We start from the raw sequence: 21,726 nt of genomic DNA on the forward strand, positions 1-21,726 counted from the left end.
GCTTGTTTCTGCAAATGGCTGATTGTGGTTGCAAAGACACATAACGCTATGGTTATTTATCACATACTGATTTTTCCCAGTAAAGTGTTACAGAGTTAAAGGAACAGTTGGTCCTGAAATGTCTGCTTGGTGTTTCAAGCTTGCTTATTTAATTTTACACGATCATGTCAAAAGACATATTTTACAGCTCAGTAATTTGTATATAAACAGGTTCATAAAATAACAGAAAAAGTCAATATTTATTAATTTATCTTCAGTAGCCAGTTTATCGTGGTCAGGGTTGGTGTGAATGTGGAGCTTGTGTGCAGTGGGAATAGACCCTGGATAGGATGTGAGTCCATTATAGGGCACCATGCACACATTCATTCACACCTTGCAGGCAATTTAGCATAGCCAATCCAGATTCACCTCAAACCTGTGGGAGTAAACCTACATGGACATGGTGACAATGTGTAAAACTCCACACAGACATTAACAGCTCAGGATCAAACTGTGGACCCTGGAGCTGGGAGCCAACAACGCTACCCACTGCACCACTGTGCCACTCAGAAGTCCATATTAAATATTGTAAATCAAATCAAATCTAATAATTATTTTTCAAATAACTTCTAACATAAATTAAGTTACACCTGCTATAGGGGGCTAATTCTACGGCACTGGACTCACACTGTTTTCTTTTTCATGAATCATTTGCTTTTTTTATGTGGTTCAATCTGTCAGATTATGTACATGTGTATTAGCTTTTGCTTTACAGTCATATGAAAAAATAATTACACCGCATGTAAATTATATATATATATATATATATATATATATATATATATATATATATATATATATATAAAATGATATAAAGATGATCAAATGTTTGCTAGTCCAAATGTGTAATATATATATATATATATATATATATATATATAAAACACATTTGGACTAGCAAACATTTGATCATCTTTGAAACTGTGACTATTAGTAAAGTTCACAAGGAAAATTTGCTTTTTCAATCATATATTCAACAGAAATATCAATAGATGTCATTCTTCTGCGGAAAAGGTAAGTACACCCTTGGCCTTAGAAGGCAGTATTGCCCCCTTTAGCGGAAATAATATCTTGTAGGTGTTTTGCATTATTGTCCACCAGTCTCTGACATCGGCTTGCTAGAATTTTTGACCACTCTTCCATGCAATATGTTAGAGTTTTCTTGCATGTGCTGCCTGTTTCAAATCCCCCTACAAGATTTTAATGGGATTCTTCTTTTTGAGCCATTCATTGGTGGATTTGCTACTTTCGGTTTAACTTCACTTTTCAAACAGATGGCCACACATTATCTTTAAGAACTCTTTGAAGCACATATGATGCAGAATTCATATTTGAAGCAATTAAGGCAAGCTGTCCGGTCCCTGAGGCAGCAAAGCAACCCCAAACTTTAACATTTCCACCACCGTGCTTCACAGTTGGTATGAGGTACTTCTCCTGAAAAGCTGTCTTTGGTCAGCACCAAACATGTCTGCTGTTACTGTGGCCAAACAACTATCTTTGATTCGTCCTTCCAGAGCACATTATTCCTAATGTATCCTAAGTACTGGTCTTTGCCTATATGCTCATTGGCAAACTGTTGTCTTGGTCTAATGTTCTATTTAGACAGCAAAGGCTTTTTCCTGGCACGTCTCCCATGCAAGTCAAATTTGTGCAATATCTTTCTGATTGCAGAAGCATGCACTGTGACACCAACAGTTACAAAACCTTCTAGCAGATCCTGTGATTAAATTTGGGGGTTCTTGGAGACTTCTTTTTGCATCAGATGATCTGCTCTTGGGCTGAATTTGCTGGGACAGCCAGTCCTGGACAAAGTGGCCATTGTTTAAAATCTGTGCCACTTGTAAATGATTTTCCTTACAGTGGAATGATGTATTTCAAATAATTTGGAGCTCTTTTTAAATCCCTTGCCAGACTCATAGGAATCCACAACCTTTTTTTAATGAAAGCCTTACAGAACTCTTTAGATCTTGGCATGATGACACCACACACCTCAATAGCAAAGGAAACACCAGACACTAGATATGAGAGGGGTATAAATAAGACAGGTTCCACCTGCACTTCTTAAGCAGGTTCTCATCACCAACACCAATTCTTGAACACCTGATTCTAATTTTATGGATTTAATTTTAAGGTGTGATAAATATAGGGGTATACTTACTTTTTCCATGTGACTGATCTGATTTTTGTGCTAATTTAAACTGTGATAATTGCTGTCACGAATCGGGAATGGAGGCGGAAGCAATTGCAGTTAAGAGCTTTTATTCAGAAGGCAGCAGGCAGACAAATCCAAAACATGAAACAGGCAATGGGTCGCGCACTCGGCAAACAGACATATACTGGGCTAGGCAGGAATTGAAAATCAAGGTCACAGAAAACGAGGTCAAAAGCACAGAACTGGGGGCGGAAACCACCAGTATGAACAAAGGGAACTAAACTAACATAATACTCCACAAGGTGTACAGGGAAGCGACCGGTATATATCCCAAACATAATCAGCGTTAAGTGCTGGCAGCTGAAAACAATGAAGACACCCTCGAACAACAACCAATGACAGAACAGACAGGAGACAGAACAGAAACAAAACAAACGCACGTGTCCATAATAAACACTGTCTCCGTTATCAACATACGATGAGCATGCGCTCGCTGAGCACTCACGAATCTTGCTCGTGCACGTGCGCACCCTCCGGCACTCAAGGCGTGTGGCAGGCTGCAGCTCTGACTAAAGGGGAGATCGTGAAATTTACAATGTATGTTTTACAAAATTTCAGTTTTATGTGTCATTTGATAAGAGTGTATCAACCTCATTAATAAGCACTGTTTTAAAGAGGATCAAATGTTTGCTTTTGCAAGTATGTCAAAAAAATCCAACAATTTCCATCAGGTATACCTATTTTTTCACCTGACTGTATAATATATACCTGTATTCTGTGCCTTTGCTCCAACCATCCCTTCTGCAGTGGTGTGGCAGATCTTTGCCATGAATGTCCTGTTACAGCCCACTAGCTTTGGGATGGGAAGTGTGTGTGTGTGTGTGTGTGTGTGTGTGTGTGTGTGTGTGTGTGTGTGTGTGTGTGTGTGTGTGTGTGTGTGTGTGTTTGTGTGTGTGTGTGTGTGTGTGTGTGTGTGTGTGTGTGTGTGTGTGTGTGTGCCATATTTTGTGTGCAGGTCCGGACTCCCGCCCAGAGTTTTCAGCCTGCCCTAGCCTGCCTTGCTGACATCATGACATCACGACATCACTGAGCGGCGGCCATATCTGAAGAGGAAGAAGATATATTCTATATTCCTATTTTATTATTATTATTATTATTTATTTAATTTTTTTATAACTATTATTATTATATTTTTATTTTTTTCCTGCCAATCTATTGCCCACACTCCAGTCCAGTAAGTGGTGGTAATGCATCTTTAGTGGTTTGCCAACCGCCATTAAAAACAAAAAGAAATAAAGAAATATTCTTTATTCAAAATTCTATATTCTATATTCACAACTCTATATTCTGACTGCTGTTCTGGGCTTTGGACTGTGATTTTGGTTGTTCCTGTATCTGGTTGTGTATACTCTTCACCAGTGTATACACATTTGCTTGGTTCACTGGCGGTAGGGGTGTGGCTGCCATTTCTTTTGGGAGATGGTCCTTTTGTCTCTGTTTTTGGCTTAGGGAGTTAGGAAAGTATTTGTATTTTCTTTGTTATTTGCTTTTTAGGTAAGCTAGCTAGCTAACAATAGAATCCTTTTGTTTATTATTTTGGCTTTGGCCCACCTTGAAGTTATGCCTGGTTCAGTTCTTTGTAGAGTTGTATGTATGTAATTCTGTGTTTTACAATATACCACAATTTTTTATTTTAACAGCCTTGTTGTGTTTTTATTCCTGGCTCCCTCATTTTTAAAGGTCAAATTCCATTGACTCCCGAGCTGGTTACTCTGTGCGGCCTAACGTAGACTGGGCCGTAACAGTCCCTAGACTAACAAGCTCATTGTGGACTTGAGGTGCTCACATTTCTATTAACGGTGATTGCTTACCTGTGGACATTGCTCAGCTCTTGAATGTTTCTATCTCTCTTGGTCTCTGAACACCAGCAGTATCTAAAATGACTCAGCATTGTATGTTCTTTCTGAGGAGACTATAGAATCCTGTACTCTGGAATTAATTTTACATCTTCTCTTGCTGTACTATAGAAAGTGTAGCATTACTGGGTGCATCACGGTATGGATTGGTAGCTGTACTGCTCAAGATCTCATGCTTCTATAGAACATCAACATTGACTTTACCTTCCTACAAATCCACATTTTTGTCATCAGAAGACAGATGATTCCCTAGCCTCTATCAGTCATCTTACACTCCATCTCACACATTTATCCCCCTGCTTCTGATGCGTCATCCCAGCTAACAGGTTCTTAATACCTTTGTTTTTTAAATATTAAATCTGTGATGTTTTCTGGATGTACTGAGCAGATTTTAAGTAATGTTTGTATCATAAATGTTCCTTCAGTGTTACTACAACATTTTAACTAATGTTAATACCAATGCTTTCATAATGTTCCATAAAGTTTTTGACTAACTGGGAATTAAGGTGTTGGGCTGCTAGAACAGCTTCACTGTTATGAACAAGTATGAAAGGCTTGTCCCCCGCACAGAGAGTTGGCTGTGGACAGAGAGGAGGCAGGTCGAACGGTCAGGTAATGATTCTCACCTGTGTGTAATGAGTGAAAGTTAATTTGTTTGTCTTTCTTTTTGCTTTCAGTTGCCTCCCATAGAAGCCACAGTGAGAGTGAGAGAGAGCAAACCAACCAGCACAGAGCCGTGTGTGTTTGTGCATATGTGTATGTGCTTATAAAATAAAACAGCTGGAAAGCAAAAGTAAAAGATAAAGAATAAAGCACCTTTTGAGTTCCTCCAAGCCTGCCTCCAGCTTCCTCATTCCCTACCATAACCTGGGAACTGTTACAACCACACACAACATCCTCATTTGTTCGTTAAATACACAGACGCAGAAGTATAAACCAGGCCTAAGGGGACAAGTGGGCCCTTGCTGTAGGGGTAAAGCACCTACTCACCCACATCTCTGTAGACCAGGGCCTGTGGTTTCACAAATTAAATCACTTCATTCTCATAACGAGGCATTTACGCACTGCAATCATATTATAATATATCTCTATGTAGTTGTGGACAGACTGTTCTTGTTGACAATTAGATCATGTCCTGCATTGACATTTTCATTCTCCTGAAAAATCCTTCTGTCTTGTTTTCCCTTACATATCACACTAACGCATGAACATCAAAGTCATTGAATGTGCACTTTCAACAAGCTTCTCACTCTATTTATGAATTTCCTTCCCATACATCTAAATACAGATGTAACTCTAGTCACTGTTCCTACTGAAACACTCAACAGCCTTTGTGACTTAAGCTCCCTCTCTTATTTTTGCTCCATTCTATTTACACTATTTTCATGTTCTTGTTTGCATCATCATTGTGAGTTGTGTTTCTTGTGAAAAGGACCCTTGCATCCAATTTATGAAATTCTGATCTCCATAATCCATGATAACACTGACTCGTTCTGATTAACCTCTAAAGCCTCCTAACCATGACAGTGCATAAACCTCAGACAAACATGTGATCATGCACTTACTTCCTCCTGTGAAATTCTGGGGAAAAAAACATGTAAGGTGGTCTAGGGATGAGCTAATAACAAACCTCTAGATCACAGTGACATCATCGGAAAGACATAGAGCTCCAGTTGCTACTGCAACAAAAGAAGCAGAGATAGACAGATAGATAGATAGATAGATAGATAGATAGATAGATAGATAGATAGGGCAAGAATAAGGAAATCCTTCAAAACTCAAAAGTGTCTCTGCAAAATGGAGAAAGGTTTAAGGAGTTTCAGGTTTAAGCTGGCAGTCAGTGGAAAACCCTCTTCAGTTGTTCTGTTTTAAGGCCTGGACTTAGAGATGGGATTTGTATAAAAATAATAATTATAAAAAGCTAACTTTATACACTGTACAATCTCCCAGTGTTGAATTAAGACAGACAGTATAACAACTACAACATTATTATTATTATTATTATTATTATTATTATTAGTAGTAGTAGTAGTAGTAGTAGTAGTAGTAGTAGTAGTAAGAAGAAGAAGAAGAAGAAAAAGTAGAAAAATTACAAAATCCTGACAGGAAAAAAAAAAATTGGGGTTAGCACATTCGCCTCACACCTTGGGGGTTCAATTCCTGCCACGACCCTGTGTGTGGGGTTTGCATCTTCTCCCTGTGCTGCGGGGGTTTCCTCCCCCAGCCCAAAGACATGCGTGGTAGGCTGATTGGCATGTCCAGAGTGTCCGTAGTGTGTGAATCGGTGTGTGAATGTGTATGTGATTGTGCCCTGCAATGGATTGGCACCCTGTCAAGGGTGTACTCCAGAGCAAATCCTGTCTGTGATGAAGGCTAAAACTGTCAGTTCCTCCTGCTGAAAAAACATACAAACAAAAAAGCAATAGAAACCCTCATAGAATATGTAATGGTTTTAATGGTTATAATGGGAATTGTATTGGTTTTAATGGAAACTCTAATAGACCCTCTGGGTCTTTACTGGTAATTTGTTGCCTTCTATTGGTGGTATGTTATGTCCACTTGATACCATTAAGCACCAATAATGGTTTTAATGGTTAGTTGATGGTTTGTAGTGGTATTTGTAGAGGAAACCATTAGAATTACTGTGATAGTTTATTTTGTTTGTTTTCAGCAGTGCGAGTCTATTCAATCCAGTGAATGTTAATTCAACACTGAGAGGTTATTCTCTTAAAATTTTGAGAAAAGGGGTGAACTCCTGTGAAAACACACTTTAAATATGTTAAAATGTAGTATTTTCCTATATATATATATTTTTAAACAAATACTATGATAGTTCGACAGTGTGATAATAAACATAAGAGTGAAGATCGTTCTGCTGTGGTGAACTTTTAAACCTTGCTGTGGCATTAAGATTCACTTTACTGATTCGAGTTAAGTGAATCAGAATGGGTGGTTTTGAATCGTTGATTTTCTTGAATCGTTGAAGCAGATTTTTTTTTTTTTTGTTTGTTTTGTTTTTATCACACAAGAATTATACGCCAAGGATGGACATTTTTAAATGTGGAGTTACACATAAAAATAAAATAAAATAAAAATCTTATTGTGAGCCGATTCGCTCTGAGTCACTTTTAAAAAAATAGACAACAACACGATACTCTCCAATCTGGCAACCCTGTTGCTAAGTTTCACAACAAGGCGAGAGATCAGAAGTTTGCGTGTGCGTGTACAAAGAAGAAGAAGAAAAAGAAGCGGAAGAAGTAGACGTAGACGTAGACGTAGAAGTAAGAGGCTGGATACGCTTTGTGTGTATCATCTGAGCGTCATATTGCCAAGATGTCCACTTCGTCCAGGTCGTGTTTTGTGGTGCTGGCTCTGGTGTGTATATATGTGGTGTACCTGGTGCTCGGAGCTTTGGTGTTTTCGGCACTGGAGAAGCCGCTGGAGGAGAAAGTTCAGGCCGAGCTGAATCTTCTCAAACAGCAGCTTATCAGTAATATGAGCTGCATTAACATATCCACACTTGAGCAACTCTTAGAGGTACTCATAAACGCTAACAAATACGGAGTGTCACTAATGCAAAACTCCTCCGAGAACTCCAACTGGGACCTGGCGTCTGCTTTGTTCTTCTCCAACACTTTGGTCACCACCATCGGTGAGTCAGATTCAGGTTCAACTTCCTCATCAGGTTAACGTACAAATGACATAAAAAAGTGTGAATGTGTTCGTATAAACCCATAAACACCACTCGAACAAGGCTTTAAAGGAAAAATACACAAAACAGTACACAGATTTGGGCGAAAAGACATGTTTTTGGTGTCTGAAGATTTTTTTTTTTGGCTAGAATTAGAAGCAGAAACAGACTGGTACTTAGCTAGCTTAATAAATCCAGATGTGTTGTAAAAACCTAACGGTGTCCTTGAAATGTATTTATATGCATAGCCTATACAATTTCAGCCTGGTCTGAATTTTCTCCTCCAGCAGTTTTTCCATATGTAGTGATTTAACAATAGACTTTAAAGCAGTTAGATCCCAGAGGAGCAAGCCAGAATCGGCAATGGCAAGGAACAACTCCCTGAGAGAATGAGAACCCATGCTCTTCTGAGTGACACCAAATAGTGGAATTATAGAAATCATTACTCTTAACTGTATACTATAATGTCAAATACTGTGTTGAATGGATGTTCAGTATGAGCAGCATACTTTTTGCCTTTCTTTATGATTGCAGTGCCAATTCTTTAACTCAAGTCTACAGTATTCAGGTGAGATTATCTACTGAAACAAGGGTGAGGTTTGGGCATGAATGATCTAGTTTTTGAGAGAGAGAAGTCCAAATCTTTAGAGTATACATGAGGGACTTTCCACAACAAAGCAGACACAGAACGGATCTGAACTGTTTCTTACCAGCGTACCACAGACTGCACCTGGTATTGCCACTGCCTTTACATTGCACATTTGCTCTGTACCGTGTCAGAAACTACAAAATTAAGCCTGAGATACTAAACAAGGTGGTTTCAGGCAAGTCTGTGGTATAGTCATGCAGTTTGCACGATGCTCAAAAGTTATTAGCTTCTTTTTGCTCTGGTAGCTTTTGAGCAAAAAACCCCACCACAACCTGAAGGCAAAATAGCATTAGAAAGGCAAGCCACATTTGAATGTTAACAGTGCTTATTATTCACATGTGTTTGAGATCTACCAGCAACTTCCGTTTGGGCTGCGTTAGGAGTGTTTAGTTAGCAGCCTTCATTGTTTGTGTGTGTATGTGTGTGTGTGTGTGTGTGTGTGTGTACACTTTTGTGTGTTTAAGTGCTCTTGTCAGATTGAGTAAGCTTTAGGTGGAGTTCAGTGTAATTATGTTTTCATTCCGATCTCACTTCTTCTCTTTTGTTTACTCCACATTAAGTCACACTTTCCGAAATGTACACAGAACTTAGAATACAATCACTGTACAAACAATTAAACAAAGGCTTTTTCTCTTAGTAATTTTAAAAGTTGAAAACAGCCTGAAACTTATAAAACATACATAATTAACCTACATAATTAAATACTTTCAGGGATATTAACTGAAATGAGAAAACTTAGCTAAAGTGTGAAAATGGTCAATGCAGCTCTTTTGCTGCATTGATCTAAGGGCCTGTTTACAGCTGGTCACTTCATGCGTTTTATCTGATCGGATAGCTATCTGATTTGTTAAAACGGTTCCGTTTACACTTGGCCACATAACACGTTTTAGCTAAATGGATATGAATCCGATCTTTGTTCTATTTGGGTTTGCGAATGCAGTCGAAAAGAAAACGAAAATGCTTGCTACAACGCTTACACAAGAAAAGGCAGTGTTTTCGCTGTCGGCAGTATTAAACTTTGAAACCCAGTGAGATACCTGGATGAAAGCTCAGAGTCAACGCTGGTGGGAAAATATAGTGCTGGCTTCTTTTACAGAACAAGACTGGCTAGGCCCAGCTGGACCTTCAATTATCTTTGTGTCAGCCTGCAAAGTAATTTATGAGGAGGCACACTCATCTCTGTCAGGCTATTCCGGTCCGTACTTCCGTTTGGGAGGAGAAAAGCGCTGATGTATGTTGTTTCTACAACCAGATGCATTTAGACTTGTCCAGTTTTGTCTGGAATGCGTCCCAGACCATCTCCTGATGTGGTTTGAGCGATCTGAATTATATCCATCTCAAATACTTTTGGTAAGGCATTTACACCCTGGTCTTTTCACAGTCGGATAGCTGTCTGACCAGAGAACGCATGAAGTGACCAGGTGTAAAGTGGCCCTAAGACAGTAATCCAAACATTTCACAGGAAAATATAAGCTCGGAAAAAACATCAGAAGTCGCTACAGCATTCTGGGAAACCGCCACAAATGATAAAAATCAGGTTTTGACTTCAAACTGTATTTTTATGTCAGTAGTATAATTTCACCAAAACTATGGGGAACTGATTTTATATAGGCTGCTTTCTAACCTTGCCTTACCTGCAAATCATGTTTGGTAAGGAACCACCGATAACAAACATTAGTAAATGCAATCAGTCTGCCAAAAGATGTGTAAAACCTTGTTCAAGGTTTTGAATAGTTACATGCGGCGGCCGTGGCTCAGATGGTAGAGTGGGTTGTCCACTAATCGTAGGGTTGGCGTATTGATTCCCGGCCCGCATGACTCCACATACCAAAGTATTCTTGGGCAAGACACTGAACGACAAGTTTCTCCCAATGGCAAGTTACCACCTTGCATGGCAGCTCTACTACCATTGGTGTGTGAGTGTGTGTGTGTGTGTGTGTGAATGGGTGAATGAGACAGTGTAAAGCGCTTTGGATAAAAGCGCTATATAAGTGCGCCATTTACCATTTACATGCCACAGCAAAATAAGCACGAGTCTAATAAATTCAGTTTGTAATCAGATAACAGCTGCCACAATATCCGCAATTCACCTGAGCCAACAACCTCCAGAAGACATTAATGACAAGAAATGTAATCAACAGAAAAGAGTTGACTGAATAAATCAGTGATTACTTTTTCCCCCGATGCTGCGTGAAGAAAGAGATGTGAAGAGGCTTGTTTAAATGCCACAAGTGACTTTTACCTTTGATGATGAGACAGAGACTGATGTGGATGATACTGATAATCAAAGATCATTTTCCATTATAAACTTGAATTCTTTAACATTTTGGATTAACTTCTTTTTTTTTTTTCTCTCTCCATACATGGGTTAGGTTATTAAGGTAGGCCTTTCTGTGAACTAGGAATGTAGTTTTTAAAATGAGACCTTTTCAATTGAGGGGGTAGCCAGGTTTGAAAATGCTAAAACGCTACTTTTGGTTGAGATGCATAAAAAACAAGTTCAGGAAGCCTGTAGTTTTCAGAACTATATAGTACAAAATGAATTTCTTGTTGAGGGTAAACAAGTAGCTGCATTTGTGCCTTTTCTGCTGTCTGGTGACATTCTTTAAAATTCCTACATCAAACCTTTATTTAAAAAAACTTAATTACATCATAAAATAAAACATGTTTAGAACACTAACATTTGATAAAGAATAGCTGATGCCTATCTCTCACATGATGTTTTCATTTTTGGTTTCTCTGTTTGTTCTCTTTGTTCTTTCTGATTGTGGTACATTTGTAGAATTCTCTCTCATTTAAATCTTTGGAAAAGATAAACTAAACAAAGCTTGTTTTATGGAAGCCTCGTGCATAGAAATGTTCTCCCTTCAGCTACCCCTTTTCCAGCTCCCAGTAAAATCTACCTTCAACTAATCATGCCTGGGGGCCAAAAGTCATGTATAGTCAACAGGAAGTAACTATTCCCGAAGCAACCCATAGCAGCTGCAAGGCCTGAACCTGTAAGGATTTTAAAAATGTATTCAAAATGTGTAATATTCTAGATATTTATAATGTTATTAGTTCATTTTATAAACTATTTTTAAAAAACCCTATTGATTGGTGCATTTGGGTCTCAATTTCCATGAGAATTGTCTTTATTGAACATTAAATTGTTAATATAGTTAGCTCCAGAATTATTGGCACTCTTTGTAAATAAATAGGTTAATAGGTTTAAAAAAAAAAGGTTGTGGAACAAAATTTTTTATTTATTTTTTTTTAATTGTAGTTTGCTTAGTCGTGCACTGAATATATACTGGTGCTTGAAAATCTGTGAGCCCGTTTGGAACTTACCTTTTCCATGTGACTGATCTGTTTTTTGTAAATTTAAATTGTGAAAATTACTACAAAATGTACATTTTTATGTGTTGATATATGATATGTGTTGACAGTGTATCAACCTTTTTAATAGGCACTGTTTCAGATATGTCTGAAAAATGAACAATTTCCACGAGGTGTACCTATTTTTTTTCGAGATATATATTATATTAGTATTGTGCAAAAGTTTTAGGTACATGCAAAGAAATGCTGTAGAGCAAAGATTACTTCATAATAATGAAATTAAGTGTTTTTACATTTAAAAAAATACCATAAAGAGTAGTCAACTGTAGTACATGAAACAGTCAATATTTGGTATGACATTATGTTTTTTTATGTGAAAAGTGTCTCTTATGTAATATGCTGCTTTCTTTAATGACTTACAAACATTTTTCTGTAACATTTAATTTTGTGCTGGAAAACGAATGTTTGGGAATCTGAAATGTTTTTTGTACTGACTCAATGTAGAAGTCATAAAATAATAAATCTATAACAAAGTTTGGACTAAAAAAAGTAGGGTGCCTAAGACCTTTGCACAGTACTGTGCGTGTGTGTGTGTGTGTGTGTGTGTGTGTGTGTGTGTGTGTGTATATGTGTGTGTATATGTGTGTGTGTATGTGTTTGTGTATGTATGTATTTTTTTTCTTGTGTGTTTCGTCTAGGTTATGGCCACACCACTCCACTGTCTGATGTGGGGAAAGCGTTCTCTATTGTGTATGCCTTATTCGGTGTCCCCTTCACTATGCTTGTGCTGACGGCATGTGTGCAGCGCCTCATGGTGCCGTTGAACTTACGGCTGGTGGCGTTGTGGCGTCGGCGGTTCGGCTGGCATCCTCACACTGCCAGGACCATACACTTTGTCCTCCTGCTCCTTCTGGTTGTTGTGGTGTTCTTTTTGGTGCCAGCTACTGTTTTCAGCACCATTGAGGACTCATGGACCTTTCTGGAGGCTTTTTATTTCTGCTTCATCTCCCTTTGCACCATTGGGTTAGGCGACTTTGTCCCAGGCGAGCAGCCCAATCAGAAACTCCGACCACTCTACAAGATCTCTGTTATGGGTAAGTGAATTATTGCAATGATACTCACTATGGCAGTATGCCATACTGTGCTTTGGTCTCCTCTATATATAGTTTCATCATATGGAGTTCTTATTACTGCATCTTAGGGGCAGAGATAAGGGCTGGCCATGGTCACCCTGAAATATCATTGGCCACCCAGCACATTGTTGTTTAATTAGCCCACTTTATACATTTGTTTTTTTTAAAAAAAATTATATTCCAACATTCTAAACAAAAAGATATGCCAAAGTTCATCTGATTTTGCTGAGCTTCACCTCAAAAAATGTAAAAGCTCCTAACCCTAAATGATTAATAAGGACCTGAAAGCTAATTTTGAACCATTTTATTCAAACCAATGCAGTATGTATTCTGCTTCTGCAAATTTCATTGTCATGCTTTAATAATCGGTGTTGTTTTTAAAACTGGTCTGGGGAAGTAGCAGTGGACTACCCACAAGCCACATACAGTGTGCAGTCTGATGATCACTATGCGATCTGACACACTCACACAGTTCTGACCAGGTAGTAAAGAGAGTTTCTGTAGCTATTAGTTATAATTCAGTTATACAGCGGGATATACAGTGTTCTCCAGAATTATTCGCACCCATCATAAAAATAATTGTTTCTCCAATCAAACAATAAGAGAATCTACTCATCTTTATCCTTTGCAATGACTGTATATAAGGGTGGACGTCATATCAGGGATGAAAATGTGAAGCCAAAATGTTGAAGTGAATGAGGAGCAAAATTTGCATTTGAGTTGCATCTCTACAAATTATTTTCAGGAACAGTGTTCTGTCATTTTAAAAGCTCCTGCAATATTTTTCTGACCTTCATCTCCAATATTTTTCTGTACAATAAATGCACATTATACAAGTTATTTGATAAACAAAAGGGCAGTTTGGCAGTTTTTTGTTTTGTATATGCCATTGTTAAATGACTGCTCTTTAGTACCAAAAAGAATCTTCTAACATTTGAAACAGTTTTGCTAGGGGGTTTAAAATCAGGCAATGTCTATTGTATGCTGTTACATTAGCTAACTGGTTTTATATAGGTTTTTTCTATAGGTAGTTTGTTCTGGATGCAATGAAAGTTTGCTACTTTATCAGCTCATAGAGCCAACTGTTGTCTGTGAGCAAACCCCAAAACTTTCATTTACAGTTTCAACTGGAGATTAACCTATTTTTAATGAATAAAAGTAAACCTGCTTTAGAGCAGGGATTGAAAAAGATTCAGACCTTACATTGCACTACATTGTCTCACACTTCACTGCTGAGAAATTAGTGTGTGTGTGTGTGTGTGTGTGTGTGTGTGTGTGTGTGAGTGTGTGAGAGAGAGAGAGAGAGAGAGAGAGAGAGAGAGAGAGAGAGAGAGAGAGAGAGACAGAGACAGAGAGACAGACAGAGACAGAGACACACACACAGTCAGTCAGAGACATGTGGTTTTGTTTCTTTGTTTCTCTTTTTCACCATCTATGTGAAAAATGATGCTCTGTCTTGAAGTAGCCAAGCCATAATTGCATTTCTCGAAGACTTTGTGGAAAAAAAATGTCAGCAAAAATGTGTACAGTATTACTACAGCTATATATATTTTTATTTATTTATTTAAATACAGAGTCCTGTAAGGTTATAGATTTGCATATGCTCTTGAGCTTCCTGGACACACATTGCCTCAAGGCCATTTATTTACATTTTGTAAACATTTTTTATGGCCTAATGCTATATTTTGTGAATAATTGGTACAAATATAGCTTTTGTCATTACGTAAGTGCACCATTTACATTGATATCTGTGATACTAGAAAAGTACACAGTGGGAGAATATCCAGGTTATTTTGTCATATTCCTCAGCCCTAATACAACTGTAACATTATCAAATGTTAAATATTATGTAGGAATATTTTGGACTCAGCTAAATGGATTATCTTATGTATATGTTAATGGAATGTACTGTATGTATATGTATATGCTAACGTGTGTGTATATGTTAACGTCAGCATTCCAATTTATCCCAAAGGTGTTCGGTAGGGTTGAGATCAGGGCTCTGTATTCTTCCACACTAACTTTGGTAATGCCCCTATGCACAAACTGAGGTCCATAAAGACATGCTTTATCATGCTGGAACATGTCAGCAAATGGAAATTGTAATGCGTCAGCATAGAGAGACATCCTGTACAGTTTGGAGCTTTAAATTTAATTGCAGCAGTTTGGGGGAAGAGCCACATATGGTTGTGATGGTCAGGTGTCCACAAACTGTTGGCTGCATAGTGTATAAATAAGTGACATGTACTTGATTTATTCATGTTCCTTTGTATGACCTTTCACTTTGATTCCCATGAGTTGGGGGTTTAATAAACACATAATAATCACTGTAATCACAGAAATGCACATTGTGCAGATAAAATTTGATCCTTTTTTTTTTTGGTCAGGATTTGTTTTGGAGGACTTTTGATGAAAGACACTTTTTTTTTTTTTTTTTTCTCTCTCTCTCATTCACACACACACAGATGAATATTAAAGTCAACCAAATTAAAGATCTTTGTTGAGCATGGAACTGTGTTAAAGTAGGCATAGTAAAATGTAATTTGGAACACAGCTGGTCAGATGTTTAGCCATGGATAAACAGTATATTGTATTGCAACCTAATGAAAGAAAATGAAGTTTTCTTTCTTCTTTGGGGTTTTTTGTACTTGATTAATGTCACAAGCTGAGGCTTTCTCACTGATGTGTGACATTCTGGGTTTTTTAGGCAAGGAGATGTTCATGTGACCTCGGCGAGGCCACAAACTCATGTGACCTTTAAACCTATTTGAACTGTGGTGTTAAATTAACAGTATACCTTCTTGGGTGTGTGCAATGTCTTGTGTGTGAGGTTATTTTGGTGGGGTGCAGTTCCTCTTGCTCTGCTTTTTATTCTCATTAGCTGCTTCCTAATTTTATGCAACATTGAACTAGTGTGAAAACATGTAGGTCATGTACAGTATTTGTCTGTTTGTGTGTAGCTGCATATTAGCTGCAGTGTAGCTGCATATAACACAAAATGTGATTATAGCTAACAAAATACCATGTAATGGTTAGAGTTGATTGTACAGTAACATAACTGCTACTTGTATATTTACAAAGTGAGCGTGTAATACTAATGCTTATAACCAGGTCTTAATTCATATAAATACAAATATTTAAATTTTTTATGCATAAATGCAAACACTTATTCACATCAGGGCCTCACCTGATATTTTAACATTACTTAAGGAGTATTATCAGATAACTGGTAATATTTGTCACAAGTTTAAATGATCAGTAATTAAAACTGTAGTTCTAGTTATATGCTTTCTGTAATACGAGTGTTAATTTCTCAAACTCAGACAGCATAAAGTGCTGGCAGTAAAATGTCAACAACAAATCATCCAGCATACAGTCTTGCAGTTTGTTTTGAGCGGTTTTAGACATACGCATTGTTCATCTGCGTTTGATACAGCAGGTATGCTTCCTGAAATCACTGAGGTGCTCACTGAACAACTGGTATCATTAACCAGAGTTGCCAGGTTTCAGCAAAATGTCCCGACCAACTACATCTCAAAAACCAACCAAAAGGCCACTGGAGAAGGGAGACACATTTTTCATCAATTTTCTCAGCCTTTGCATAGGAAACAAGGTCAAGGTGGTGCACATGCATTTCTGATGTACAGACATTATTCACTCCATAATCCCCATTTCTCTCTCCCAAACATATATATCGTCAAATAGAAATCGTTCTTTACATTAGAGACTCTTTTAGCACATACAGTTTGCCTTCATTTGCAGAAATATATGTAATTCCAATGACTTTCTATAAAACATTTATGGCATTTGGCAGACGCCCTTATCCAGAGCGACTTACATCTATCTCATTTATACAACTGAGCAATTGAGGGTTAAGGGCCTTGTCCAAGGGCCCAACACTGGTAGCTTGGCAGTGATCAGTAACCCAGAGTCTTTAACCACTGAGCCACCACTGCCCCAAAACAAGATCCTAGGACCACCAATATATTAAATTTGGCAAAACTGAGACCCTGGAAGCCCTGTCATTGACTGCTCTGTCTTCTGCTTCTGTTTTTTTTTTTTTTTTTCTTTCTCCCCCCCCCATTTAAAACCATGTTTTATTTATGTATTTAATTATATAGATAAACAATTATTTATTAACAGTTTATTGAAAGATCTATCTATATATAATATAATCTAATATAATATAATATAAAATTTTAATTTTCATTGCTCCTCGCGGTTCCAGTGAGGCCCTGCCCCCTTTACGTCATCACGCTGCGCCAGAAAGAAGCACTCTTGGTGCCAAAGACTGGAAAGCGTATCATTACACCCTTTTGCTGCACAGCTGTGCACCGGGGCGTATCCGTGCAGTTTCGGAGAATAAAAGCAGAACCTGCACTTACAGCTAATAGCAATTTTCAATGGTCGTATTTCAAATGGTGCAGTTTTCTCTATATAGGTGTGCATTTCATAGGGAATGAAATAATGGCTTCCAAGCCACATGTTGATCAGTATATATTCAGCGAGAAGGCATTTGTGATGCAACCAGAACACAACACACAACACAACAACCTGTCTTCTGCTTCTCCTCTGAACATGGGGCAGCATGATTCATAGCAATAGGCTTCTGTTAGTGCTTGTTGCAGTTTCCATTTTTTGATCACTAGGTGCAATAATAACTCTATGAAGCTAAATGGGGTAGTGAGCACACTTTACAGGTAGACACTTGGTCTTCATGACAGCAGGACTGATCTAATCTACCATATTAGCTGTGACACTTTCCAAAGTCAGCGATATTTATTGTGCAAGCATACTGTTGGACATGTCGATATAATATTAACACAGGTGTAACCTGTTTAACATATTTAGTGTGAGCTCTCAAAAATTAAATACTAGTGCTAATTTAGATTGGTAAAAGAAAGGGGAGTGAATGCCTATCAGTTAGGCAGTTTCTAGACTTTAAAAATAATTCAGAGAACATCTTAATATTTTATTTAACTTTATTTCTGTCGAGACTCCCTTCAAAATGAGGAGGAAAAAAAATTCTGATATGCTTAAATTTGATGTTGGAAGAGGCAAGAGTGAACCCTTTTAGAAAGTTTTATATTTCTGTATAAATATGACTTGGAACATCATCGGATTTTCACACAAGACCTAAAAGTAGACAAAGAGAACCCAATTAAACAAACGACAAAAATATTATACTTGGTCATTTATTTATTAAGGAAAATGATCCAGTATTACAGTGGGCGGCTGTGGCTCAGGTGGTATAGTGGGTTGTCCACTAATCGTAGGGTTGGCGGTTTGATTCCCGACCCACGTGACTTCACATGCCGAAGTGTCTTTGGGCAAGACACGGAACCCCACTTGCCCCCGATGGCAAGTTAGCACCTTGCATGACAGCTCTGTTACCATTGGTGTGTAAGTGTGTGGGTGAATGAGACACAGTGTAAAGCACTTTGGATAAAAGCACTATATAAGTGCAGGCCATTTACCATTTACAAATCTGTGAGTGGCAAAAGTATGTGAACCTCTAGGATTAGCAGTTAATCTGAAGGTGAAATTAGTCGGGTGTTTTCAATCAATGGTGACAATCAGGTGTGAGTGAGTGCTGTGTTTTATTTAAAGAACAAGGATCTATCAGAGTCTGATCTTCACAGCATGTTTGTGGAAGTGTATTATGGCATGAACAAAGCAGATTTCTGAGGACCTCAGAAAGAGAGTTGTTGATACTCATCAAGCATCATCAGAAATCTGGAGTCTACAAAAATTAATTCCTGCACATACTTTTGGCCAAGAAGAACACATCTAATGCCATTTCATATCTAGAGACAGTCAGTTTTTCATGCAGCCCCCCCTCCAAAAAATAAAAACTGACCATTTAGAGTGTGCAACTGAATGAATTGTTCCAGTTTAATTTATTCATTTCTTTTCTTTCAGTCTACCTGTTTGTAGGTTTGATGGCGATGTACTTTGTCCTCCGTTCTTTCCATAAACTGGCTGATGTTCAGGGATGGACAGCATTTTTCCATTTGCCCAGCTGTGAAGACGAAGTTGAAGAAGAGAGAGAAAACACTCCTGAAGAACCTAATGAGTGTGAGACAGACACAAAGCCACTGGAACCAAGCACTCGTGTCTCGTACAACTCCATTAGCAGATAGACACCTCCAGGCTGACACTCTGTTCACTGAGCAGTAGAGGATGAGGGAAGTGTAGTGGGTCTTCAGTTGTAATTTTGCAGACCAGTGCAATGTTAATGTTTCTTCATGGTTTGTTGATTTGCATTCAGAGCAGTACTGATAAAGTTGAGAGGAACAACAAAGGACTGTTTCATATGGTAAGGATTTTCTTTACTAGATTTTTATGTTAACTGGACTTGAGGGTTTTTTCTTCTACTAACCGAAACCAGCAATAAATTGTTTAGAAGTTTGTTTTTCTGCGGACCAAATTGGATAGGTACATTTTGGGTACGTACTGATGTTTTTTTGAAGCTAAACCAAATTGATATATCAGGGAGTTAGAGTGGATTTCTGCTTCCACATGTTATTTTTGTGTTACAAATGTGGAGAATTTTATAACTTTTCAGTCTTTATTCTTTTTACAATGTTTCAGGAATGTCTGGCTCCCAGAGTTTTTCTAAATGACCTTATGAACTAGGGGAAAAACGCAAATGAAATTATTTTAGTTTTACTGCTTATTGGCTGTCTGGACCACTTGCACCTTACTCTAAGATTATAAATTCTGCTTCTTTCAGTATTAATCAGAGGAATTTGTCGCTTTCTTTCCCATTCAGTCATTGGTTCTTGGGTGCATTCTGGGTAAACATACTATTTAAAGGTATTAGATGTGATGATGCACATTTAACACAGTGCAATATCAGTCACGGAGTTGTGCTTACATGTTTGTCTTTTTTTTTTTCTTGCCACTTATCACTTTTCCAGGGTTTTTTTTGATCTGAGGCCTACTGTTTCTGCAGGGCCTCTGTGCAAACTATGCAACAGGGGGGAAAAAAATAAAATAATAAAAAATTAGAAATTTTTATTTTGCATCACTATGCGTTTGGACCACTTGTGCCTTATTCTAGGTGATAATCTGTGAAACTTGATATTTGTTATTTATATATAGGTGATAAGGTTTACTTCTTATCAACTAGTAAAACCTGTTCATAGGAGTATTTGATGATTTTTCTATTCAGACTGTGTCACAGAGGTGCAGTATAGAAATTGGTTACATGATCCATCAATATTGTTATTGCAGATGCTATGACAATACTGTCACCAATATTCAGTTTAGAGGAGGGTGCCTTTTTGTGTACTTAAGATCTGACCCATTAAAAACTAATCTTTACATTTTAGGATATTTCCATATCTGAGAAGACTTGTCTAAACTTATATTATGTAAAACTTATTCTTGTAATATTGTAATAATAAACCATAATTTATCATGAACATAACTAGTGCAATATGGGTCTAAATATTTTTTTAAATACCATTTGTATTGATAAGTGATAAAACTATACCACATCATGATCGATGGCTAATAATGGTTTACGATCTTGTATAAGACAAAAAATTGTCTGGTAAACAGAATAACTGGATTGCCTTGTCCAAGAAGGACACATGATGCTTCTTTAAATCCTTTAATTCATTGTCAGTGACCAATAATGCAGCCTTCTGCTCAAATGATCACATTGATGACATTTTGAAGTGTCTGTTAACGTTGTTGTTGTTATTTATTATTATTGGTATTCACTTGATCACATATGATGTTTGATGTGCAATATCAGTGACTCATACATGTGAAATATGACAGTTACACATTAATGATATTTACCTGTATGACTGTTTTAGGACTAATCTGACTTTAAATGTTGATTGTTTTTAATGTAACTATGTGATTGGGAACAAAAAGGGCTAAAGAACAAGAGGGGAAGGAAAATAAACACATAAAACAGTACTTTGTTGTATAAAAAAAAAACTTCTTTGTGTCTGAATCTTTCAAACAGGGTTCAAATAATTCACAAAAAATTTCTCTGCTCTCATGGATATCAAACACAGGTTTATTAAAAAAAACAAAAAAAACCCCCCAAAACATCTTTTGTTAAATAGGTGTGTAACAATTATTGGCACCCCTATGAATTCATATGAGAAAAATATGTTTGACGTATATTCCCATTGATATTTTCATTCTTTTAGTACACCTAGGTGACTAGGAACAGGAAATTGTTCAACCATGACTTCCTGCATCACAAGGGTATAAATATGAAGTAACACATAGGCCAAACTCCCTTAGTCATTCATAACAATGGGTAAGACCAAGGAATATAGCTGTTATGTGCAGCAAATATCTGATATTTGATAGAGGCCATGATATCATGTATCCTAACAAAATGTACAGGTCCTCTGGTAGGAAAACAGCCCAAAAACATTAAAGATCCACCACCATATTTAACTGTGGGCATGAGGTTATATATAAAGATTTTTTCACAGCCTTCTTTGCTCATATTTACCAAGAATGTCAAGATTAGTGGAGGGCATTGTATCTAGCATAGTTGACCTCATCATATTCCAGTGGTTCCCAGTATGAGGTTGCAGCGAGCCAAAGCAGGGAGCTGGAATAAGAGCAAGTGTGTGAGAAATAAAGTGCACTGTAGTGGAGCAAAGCAAATGTTAAAAAAAAAAAAAAAAAAAGGGGGGGGGACAAAATGTAGAGGTAATAAATGTTATTTGTCGAGAGACAATAAATGCTTGTTTGTTCTACTATACAACCAATACAATTAGTTTTATACAAAACAGGTGAGAATGGGAATGTGGTAGTGGGCATTTGGGGTGATGTGCTGTGAAGGA

At 37.5% G+C, this 21,726-nt stretch overlaps 1 protein-coding gene across 1 annotated transcript; it reads left to right on the forward strand.

Annotated features, from left to right (window-relative positions):
* Window positions 1–7,273: 7,273 nt before the first annotated feature.
* kcnk6 (potassium channel, subfamily K, member 6) lies at window positions 7,274–20,836 on the forward strand. The gene is made up of 3 exons (XM_017466275.2): window positions 7,274–7,759; window positions 12,464–12,859; window positions 18,821–20,836. Exons 1-3 carry the CDS (start codon window positions 7,441–7,443, stop codon window positions 19,039–19,041), a joined length of 936 nt encoding a protein of 311 aa, XP_017321764.1. The 5' UTR covers window positions 7,274–7,440; the 3' UTR covers window positions 19,042–20,836.
* The last annotated feature ends 890 nt before the right edge of the window (window positions 20,837–21,726 follow it).

The sequence above is a fragment of the Ictalurus punctatus genome, chromosome 4, assembly GCF_001660625.3.
Source record: "Ictalurus punctatus breed USDA103 chromosome 4, Coco_2.0, whole genome shotgun sequence".
Lineage (NCBI taxonomy): Eukaryota > Metazoa > Chordata > Actinopteri > Siluriformes > Ictaluridae > Ictalurus > Ictalurus punctatus.